Raw genomic sequence first — 9,904 nt, 5'->3', positions numbered from 1 at the left:
CATGGCTGATTGAGTGGCTCGGTCGGAGTCAGTGTCAAACGCAAAACACTCACATGCAGTCTGTAGCATATACGGACAATTTAAGCAGCATACTTTCAAACACGTCGGGTTTGTTCTCAATTTTTCTGTGATATGATTGGCCCGGGCTCCCTTCAATTTTACTTTTCAGCAACTTAAATAAGGAGAGAATTCCGTCGAGAAAGAAGGCGGGTTAGAGAGAAATGGGGAATGGTGCCAAGAAAAAGATGCAGTGGAAAAAAGAAAGGTGCTGTCAAATGTGCAAATCTCACAAATCTTAATGTTGGAAAGACCCAGGTGAAAAAATGGCCGAATACTCAACCTCGCAGGCCATGCATTTGGTGTGCAAATGATTTGGTAACATGATTGAGCCTGGTGTAAGGCTGCCATACAGTAGGCAAGAAAACTGAAATGTAAGCCACCATGTTAATTTTAATGAGTCTGTGCCTTCTTTACAGTGATAATAATGTACCTTACACGGGGCTGGGTCTCTGAAAGAAAAAGAGCAAAACTATATAATGAATAGATGTGATGAGTTTGAGAACACGGCTATAAACAGACCCCGTATTGTCCAACGTTCGCACTGTCCACTTGATTGCCACTTCACCAATCCGCTCATTACCCATCGGAGGAAAGAGCCTCAATAGTGAGTGAGAATGTCACTAATAATTAAAGCATATTAAAGTGACACATGTATGAAGTGGAGATGGTCAATGTAGTTATTTGGAGGCCAAGTCAAACTCCCAACCCTTTTGTCAATTCATTTTTTATACAAAAAGTGAGTTATGGAATTCAGGCCACTTTGTCTTGTTTTTTAAACATGTTACCATGATCTGATATCTTTAGTTAGTCTACTAATATTTACCACCAAAGATTTTGAATATCAAAGTTTAACATAATTTAAAAAGTATGAATTTCTTTCAAAAATCCTTAAAACCCTTCTTTGGGCGTAAAAAATGGCATTAAATTCTTAATCATTAACCTCTACATCATGCAGCTTGTAGTGATCTTAGGTTTTGGACACGTGTGATACTGGTTTGGTTGTCGTGTGCTTGTCTGATGTTGCTCTTCGTGATCCAAGGAACGATCAGGTAGTTTTTATATATGCTCACACACATGGAAAAATAGAGACCACTAGTCGGTAGGTTATTACAAACAGCATATGTGGTCATGTGACGTGGCAAGAGAAGGCACGCTCAAGTTACCACAAAAGAGTGAGTAGTCCCGCTCCACTCTCTCCCCGAATGATCCCGCAATTGTCCTCGGGCACCGCGTCAGCACCCAACTCACACGCACACACACACGCACACACGCGCGCACACATTATGCGTTATGTGTGAGAAATTGTATTATTCTGCAAACACTGGGAAATGTACTTCTGCCTTTCGCACCTATACCACAACGAAACATGAACTTGACTTTTTTTCCATTCTAATGTTATATACTTTTCATTCTAAATATGAACCTTAATATGACTTAGATTATGACCGAGTTACGTGCAGATTGTGGTTACGTCACCGACATATACACTATTGGTATGAACGGAATCACAAAATGAGTAAAACTATCAATATTCCTTCCTCTGCCACCAGAGGACGTAGTTCTGCGTGACGTGAGAGGTCAGTGAATAAGCTTACAAAAATATTTTGGTATTTGCTTGTTCATGATCTGAATTGTTTGTGGATTAATCAAATTAATTCCTCACAGAGACTTGTTTAAAATATATATTAATTGTAAGATTTACATGTGTGTGATTTAAAAATTTTACTGAAGTATTGTATGTGTTAAACGAATGTGACATGACACACTATTTTTCTGGGTAAAAATGTTGCTAGAGTTAATCAAATCACATACGTGGTTGACGTGCAGTGTCTTGTGGCTGCTGACTTGTACTGCGGGAGCATTCTAGGTCAGTTCCCGTTTGTAACCGAGGCCAACCAACAAAAATAACGCTCCATGTGGCATGCCTATGACAGGCCATACATCATCGTTTTATCAATTACAGCGTGAGCCAATGCAAACGTACCGTGCGTGGTTGCACTTATCTTCTTTCATAAATGCTGCGGCGTGCCATTTTTTTTGCTAGTCTTGATAGCAAATAAATACATGTTGAGTTAACCATTAATCATAGTGATAATGAAGAACGAAGAGACTGAGTTACACTCTAGCCACACTTTCATGACACAATCAATTCACCTATTTCAGGTAACTCATGAGACATTATCTTCCACAAATGTGTGATTAGAAATCCCGCTAATATGAAACTGAGATCAGAATTGTAACGCTTCTCATATAAAAGTGTCTTTAATTTATTTTGATTCATTATTGAATTATTTCACCAATGAACACGTTTAGAACAGCCTGTACTATTGTCGTGTGCGTGCCTCTGGCTTGAACTACAGCGTAGTGTACGTGTTCCCGAGTCTGCCGCGCTGTGATTTTCTATTGGTTGCTTCCGGGCGTCTATTAACACGTGATTGGCTTTGCTGTGGGTGTGTATGAGCCACAAGGTTTAGTACTGTTGATTATCATTGGCTATCGTAAATGATGTATCTCAATTGGGCTATAAGACCTACTTTTCTCTCTCGCCATTGGCTTACAAGGTTGTCATCGCACAAGAATGCGGAAGTCGTGCAGTCTACTGAGTCACCGTCGTGTCAGCTGATTCTCGTAGAGTGAGTAACTTGATTTAACTTTTAAAATATGTAACTTGACAATAAACTTTGCACACGTGACCCTTTATTGGCTTTTTGGCATGTGTTTGGAGACTTGAATAAAGAGCTGCTTTGAAATTTGCGTGTGCCGAACGATCAAAATATACAGCCCGAGTCAACTAGTACTCGGGGCCGGTAACTAGCTTGATATGCTAACGTTTGCAAACACAGCCCGCCTCTTTCTTATACTTTTGCTTTGTATTCTGATCGTGTTTTTCCGGTGTAGTGTGTCAGTTGCTGTAATAAATATGCTTTAACTTTCTCTTGACAAGTCTCTAAACTTCATATCGGGTTGACCACGTTCACACCTGTTGTTTGTTAGTGGTGAGGGGGCACCTGGTGTGGGACGCGCTGGCATAACGGAATTTACTACATTTAACAGGTATCGTTACGACTAAATGAAATGGCCCTTTAAAGGAAGGTGCATTTGGCTAATTTACCAGCTTAATGTGTATGTATCGTTGTTTTATTGCCGTTGCAATTTAAAAAAAAATGCCTACACGGAGTCTTGTTAGAAAATTTTTTGGTTTTGGACTTGATCTCATGATTGTTGTTTGTTTGGGACAAACCTCCATCGCTTAAAAACTGCAGCTAGATTTTTTAGGCCAAGTGGATTTTAATTGTTTTCGTATACTTTTATGAAAGCTCGCAGTGGTGGTTAACACGTGGTTAAGTCTGGAAGTGTGGGCTTCGACTTTGGCCTCCGCAGTTTGTATACTCCCCATTATCTGCTTCCTTCCACATTCCAAAAATGTGCATGATTAGAAACTCGAATATGTCCACGTAGGTGTGAATGCGTTTTTGTCTATTTTGTGGTCTGCACTTGAATGGCAAACACAAGTTGTATTTTGCATTTAAAATGATCCAAATAGTTAAATGTTTTTTTTATTTTTTTTATATTTAAAATGTCATTATTATTATTGTCTCAAACATAGTCATGCCTCACAGTTTAATGTTTTGGCTTTGAATCTCTCCTCGCGTCCTCTGGTACTCAAACGTCCTCCTGTATTTCAAGTACATATTGATCGATGATTAAATTGTCTATCGGTTTGCTATGTGAGCCCCTAGAATGACAAGCGATTAGTCGGGATGTACCCCGCATTTGCCAACATCAACTGTCTCGAGGCACCTGTATGTAAGGCAAACATACTAGCCGCACAGAACAGCTCGTTGACACATTTATACAAACAGCAACACTAAAACAGAAAACTGGGCAAGACTAGATAGTTCACAAGTTCAAAGAATTATCTTCACCCATTTTGGTTTGCTACTATGAAAATTGTAACAATATAAACTAATATTTCTGCTTGACTGCATGTTACGTTTCTCGGTCCACTTGCAATGGAGGCCTTTCCTCATTAGTATTGAGTCATAATCATAACTGAAGGTGAGTTGAATGCCCTGTAGTATTGCTTCTCACACACTGGCAAATCTGGCACTGAAAGAGTGGGAGGGCAGCCAGAGTAAGTACTAGACACAAGGAGAGGGAGGGAGGTGTGTCATGGCCTGGATTACACCCAGTGTGCGTGAGCGTGTGTGCTTGAGCGACTTCAACAACGGCTACTTTGCAAGGCATTAACCTTTTTAACTTCAACAATTAAGTTGTCGAAGGTTTTGTCAAATGCGATCGGGACACAGAGACTCTACGCTTTGTCGGGGGTAAGAAGTTTACATTGAGTTTTGGCATGCTGGTGAAGCAGTTTTTTTTTTTCCTCTCTGTGGAGCCGTGTGTAAAAGGGGGTGTGTCTGAGGGGGAAGCGTAGGGAAGTGAGACATCAGCTCTGGACTGTGAAAAATGTCGGGTTTCAAAGTTGTCCTTGTGTTCAGTGTGTTGCTTCCACATAACATTGTGGTCAAGGTGCAATTAAGTCGAGTTTGTATATGTTATGTCTATGTCTATGTTACATGTTACTTTCTGGTCCACTGATCTGCTCTGCTAACTGGAATGCCCAACTTCATTGTGGCAGAACTCAATACAATTTACCTTCCCAACATTAAACCCTTTTTAACTAAAGAAACATTCTTGATGTCAAGTGTGAAGAAAAAATGCCACTGTTGACATCAATAAAGTCTTAAATTTACATGCATAGCTGGTACTTTGCAGTGCCTTATAACCAATCAAGTGTGAGATTAAAAGACCTAGTCAATATGCAAAGTTATGAAAATTAATGTGAGGGAGCTATTTCACACTTCCACCTTGCTGTTGTTGAACTGTGGTGGCTTTGTGCTTTAAGACGAGCTGCATTGAGGTTTTGTTGGATGGGTGAGAAGCAAGCCAAAATTCACGTTAGCAACAGCTAAGTGGTAGCTAACAGCATTACCGGCTGGCAATCGGCACTTACTTGATTGCTCTGTCAATGTTGTTGCAGAAGTGACCATGCACACTCAAACTGCTGCCTCCACAAGTTAGAATGTTTTCATGCGCTGCAAGATGCGGAAGCGGAGACAGCCAAATGATGGTCAGAACGTGATCGATCGATATAAATTGTCACCGTTATTTAGTTTTTATATGAGCTGACGCCTTTCCCATCGTTTTTAAAGTAGCGTAACCTCCACATTTTCCCCTTGCCAATTTCTATGTGTATTTTGCATATTTAATGATCAATAAAACAAAAAAAAAAACAAAATATAGCATGCAGTTTTTGGAAAATATTTTTTCAATGTATTAAGTGCAGTTTAGATTTTCATCGGGTGTTTTTTTTTTTCCTTTTTTTTTTTTTTCTGTCATTTGGGATGACACGGCTGTGGGTCAGTTACCGACTGGTGCATTGCAATGTCGTCAGGATATATTGTTGGGGTATCTCCAGTTTATGCATTTGCACTGCGCTCACAATGGCAGATCTGAAACATCAGATTTTGATCTAAATTTGATGTCCAATTTACTCCTAGTTACTCCCCCCCCCCCCCCCAACCCTAATTGTGCCACTTGACGGCAAAACATCGGAATTGCGTCACATGAGCCAGTGTAAATTCAGCCTCAGAGCTGGTTGTTGAACTGAACTCTCACGATATAAAGATGAGGTGATTAAAAAAACAAGTAAATAAAAGTTTTTTTATTTTTTTTTTAAAATTTTTTGCCGCCTGGGGTGGCGTCATCCTTGATCACAGTCCATGTTTTAATACAACTATTATAATAATTGTCGCAAAAATCAGTGATGGCAGTTCAAGCTCAAGGTTTGAGATTTTAGAGGCATATTCTTTCAGGAGGATTTGTCATCAAATTCCGAATTGCTTGACTTCAAGAATACTTTTATCCGATTGTCTAAACCTCTTTCAAAGTCAGTGTACCGGTTCTAATTCTTGAAGTAGTTATCTAATTATTTGAATGATTTGCAGGATCATGTTGTCATGCTGTTGCAAATATCCACATCAGAGCACCAGTTTGAGAGTTGGGTGTGGAGTGGAAACGTGGAATTTTATTCTCTCGGCTTTAGTCCTTAACATGCATTAACCTGCACATCTCTCTGCAGTCCTGGATGTTCCGTCTTTTACGTGAACTTGCTCCCATCACTCATGACTACTTTTAGTTTTCCAGTAGCTACTTTAGCCACAATGTCTTGTGAATTATTTTATCATTTTAGTGTCAGTTTTTATTCTGCATGCTGCCCTTTAGAACAGGGAGGGCCCACTTTTCAATGCAGCTCCTTTGCAATTGCATGTACACTCTCAAACACCCACGCACAAACATCTTTCCGTGCACACCCACTGTATCTTTAAGTTTTTTTTTTTTGTCCCATGTTGGCAGGAGTTGTCAGTGGCAAGGCCAAGCCCAGTAGACAGGAGAGGAGGCGAGGGCGGGACGAGGAGCACCCACGCGTACTGTCTTGAGCATGGTAAGCCGATGAGGAAGTAGGTGTGAGCGTGTGTTCCAAATGCTTTATGCTTCCTTCTTCAGTGTTTTTATTTTTTTTTTCACTTAGAAAAAAACATGTATATATTCCGGGACACGCTGGCCTCAAATGGGAACTGGCACTCCACTCCCACATGCCCAAACAAAATGCACTCTGTTGTAACATGTTCAGCAAAAGGCTGTATATGAGATAGTGTCTATTTATTCATTTGTTTTTAAAAATTTTCAAAGCACATTTCCAGTTCAGTCATCGCTGCGATGTCCCATCACAGCATCTAACACATTTTAGCCAGGTTAGTTATTTGGCTGTTTAAAAAGAAAAACATTGTTAATTCTTTTTTTTAAGTTTTATGTAGCACCTAAACATTGCTCTGTTCGTTTCTACTTCAGACATTAGTCTTACTTGGCGTGTTTTTCCTGTGCTTCTACTACCTTCCGGGAATAGCAAAAATGCGTATACTGACATCACAGACATGCCAGGTAAAGATGTTAATTTATTTTCCCAAATTTTGACCCAAGTGTTTTCATGCACACCGATCGGATTAGCAATCGTCATAAACCAAACCTATTGTTCGGATTATTCTTAATCTGAATGGTCTTGATCGAGTCGGAATATTTCCGACTGGGGTGTGTCCACGAAGCATTTTTATTCCGGATCAGGCTTTTAATCTGAATAAATGTCCTTGTAAACCTATGGACGAATGGGTATTGCCAATTTATTGTGGACGTGACAGATTGTACATTTCTGCATATGAGTAGTGGCGGTGTTAAATGTCGCCTACCTGACGGTCTTCAATGTGAATGTAAATTAAACTCTAACCCCATTTGGCTGTCCAATGAAATTGCAAGTAACAGCTGGTCAAGAACAGTTGCTGCTTTAAAATGCTGCATGCGTTCATTACATAATTCTATTCATGTGAATACAAGCAGAGGATTTATTTGATCGCGTTGCAACAATGCCTATTGAAGTTATAATTTTCTGTGCGAAATAAAACAATCGTATATGGTTCCCATTTAACATATAAGCCCTTTTGGCACATTTGTAGTCGCCATGGCAATATCAAATATGTAAGGATTCATGGTTCCACTGTTGGAAAACTAAAATGAAAAATGGTAACTCATTTCTGGAGTGCTGATTGAATACACGTGCTTTCTAGTACATGTTCCCAATTTCCTCTTTGAAAGGGCAGGCATCATCATACAAAGACAAAGCCAGTGTCATTTTTCTCTTTTTCAGCCAGCACTTCAACAGAAAGCTAATGGTAACCAGATGAGGCACAAATTATTTCAAAGTACTCATAGGCAAAGCTTTTACTCGGCACAACAGAGAGGTGTGGGAGGAAGGGTATGTGTCCCAAAGTTCCGGTCAACTGGGTGGACAGAATGCAAACGTGGCGGGCCGCCCAGCGCTTTGCTTTTATGGGGCACACAATCAAGCAGTTGGTTTAATTGACGGCGTGGCTGATGAGCAAATAATGTGCCCACCCAGGCATGTAAATGCGAGAGCACAGACTTTAGTTTGTCCAGGGTTCGCCCCGTCCTGCAGTTCTATACATTTCTCAACAGCAATGCTACACTTTTCTTTTACATTTGTAGCTGACCTTCGGGTTGGTTGGGAAAGCAGAAAGCAAAATTTGAAGACTTCTCTTTTATATTCTAGATACAACTCAAGCCTTTTAGGAAGCTTGTGACATTGATGCACTGCTGTAGTATCACTGATTATAATAATTTCCCTTCTCAGTTGTCTTGGGTCATGTCCTTTCAGGTGGGATTAGAAGACATTTTGCTCCATTGGTAATTGGATCCTTTTAATCCAGTCTTGTGAAGCAGCGATTAATTGCTTTCCAGCTTTCAATGTTCTCACCAAAACAATAAGGGAAGTATTGAGTTCATATTGTTTTCCACTCGTGCTGCCGTATTCTGAACTGGATAATGCCAGTGGGGAAGCGAGGACAATGGTGTTAGTTTATCCTGCCTGAGGAGTTGGAATGTATGGTAATGCAACCCCTTAGCACTTAGCAGGACAGGCTACTGTGGATGGGAGTTTGCTTTGCAAGCCTACATGAGTCGCCTGTATGTTTACTACTGTATATTTTTTTTTTTTTATCTAACTATAGTTCATTCTTGGTCATTGAACTAAATCTTCGAACCATCAGGAACATTTCTTTGTTTTGTTTTTTGTGTGTAATCCAACTGACAGGCAATGTATCCCAACGTAACCTCCTCTGTGGAGGTAATATGTTACCAGGAATTTTCCTCCCAGTTAGTGTAGTGAACAGCCTGCATTTTTATCCTTGAATGCTTTACTACAATTTGGGTCATATCAGTCCATGGAGTTCTTCACTTGGGACAGGTTCTGCAATTATTGTAGCAGCCAACCTGATTTGTGGAAAATGTTACAGTTTGTGGCTTTATTTTTCTTTAAAATGTTTTGCAGAGACTTGCTGCTGTTAAAGGCTTCCTTGGTAATGCATTTTCAAATGTAGAGAAGTTGTCTGTTATGGTGTCAAAATGTTATCCGAGCATTGGTACCTTGCTTTCCTAAATTTAGACTCCGCAGGCACTGGGAGAACATGCAAACTACGGAAGACCGGACCCTTCTGCCTTCGGGGCAGACTGCCCGGCCATGGATATACAGTACCATATAATATTATTAAAATAAATAAATGATATAAGTGGAAGTGTATGGCATTTGACTTCTTATGGTTAGTTCGCATGCATTATATTACAATGGGCAATCTCAATTCTCGGAATGAGTAAAGGCGTGGGGTGTTTATGATGTGATCTTATTCAGGCACAATCAATGTTCTTTCCTGGGAGCATTCTACCAAAGTCATTTTTCTTCTGCTACCTCTTATTCTTGTAAAATGCAAAACGACCAGTACATTTATGGCTTTGCACACAGAGCTTGATTCCATTTTATTTTATTATGACAACAAAAGTATCTCCCACTTTTCCTGTCCTGGACAGATGGGACATGTGAGGCTTGTGTCCTGTGTGTTAAAGAATGTGAGGTCATACAGTTGATGGCGAATTGATGTCACGACTGCCAATGCAGCCATGGGGTGGTGACGTATGAGGTGCGCGTGTCCACCCCTGAGGTGTATGGGACAATGTAGGCGCCATTGAAATATTATGACCTTCAAAATAGGAATATGCGGTGGCTGGAAGCAACTACTTGTCAGCCACATTCTTGCTAGGGGACAGGAAGACGTGGCGTTTGTAGAATGCTGTGTCACTGGAGATCTCCGCATAGTCACTCTCCTCAGCAACCCCTCCCATACCTTTCCACTGCAATGCAATTTCCCCCCTAAATCACGTG

General features: G+C 40.3%; 1 protein-coding gene across 3 annotated transcripts in view; it reads left to right on the top strand.

Moving 5' to 3' along the window:
• Positions 1–2,619: 2,619 nt before the first annotated feature.
• The window catches only part of mtmr4 (myotubularin related protein 4), a 36,468-nt gene continuing 29,183 nt past the window's right edge, over positions 2,620–9,904 (top strand). The window contains exons 1-2 of one of the 3 annotated variants that reach the window (XM_088279492.1): positions 2,620–2,693; positions 6,478–6,565. In XM_088279492.1, coding sequence (XP_088135618.1) covers positions 6,563–6,565 — 3 coding nt within the window. In that variant the 5' untranslated portion in view covers positions 2,620–2,693; positions 6,478–6,562. Of the gene's footprint in view, positions 2,695–4,231; positions 4,392–6,474; positions 6,566–9,904 lie in introns of those variants that run through there. The other 2 variants (XM_088279493.1, XM_088279494.1) reach the window with 2 other exon arrangements.

The sequence above is a fragment of the Idiotropiscis lumnitzeri genome, chromosome 17 (assembly GCF_059441095.1).
Source record: "Idiotropiscis lumnitzeri isolate Australia: NSW breed Sydney's pygmy pipehorse chromosome 17, RoL_Ilum_1.0, whole genome shotgun sequence".
NCBI classification, from domain to species: Eukaryota; Metazoa; Chordata; class Actinopteri; order Syngnathiformes; family Syngnathidae; genus Idiotropiscis; species Idiotropiscis lumnitzeri.
This window is presented reverse-complemented; position numbering and strand designations above follow the sequence as displayed.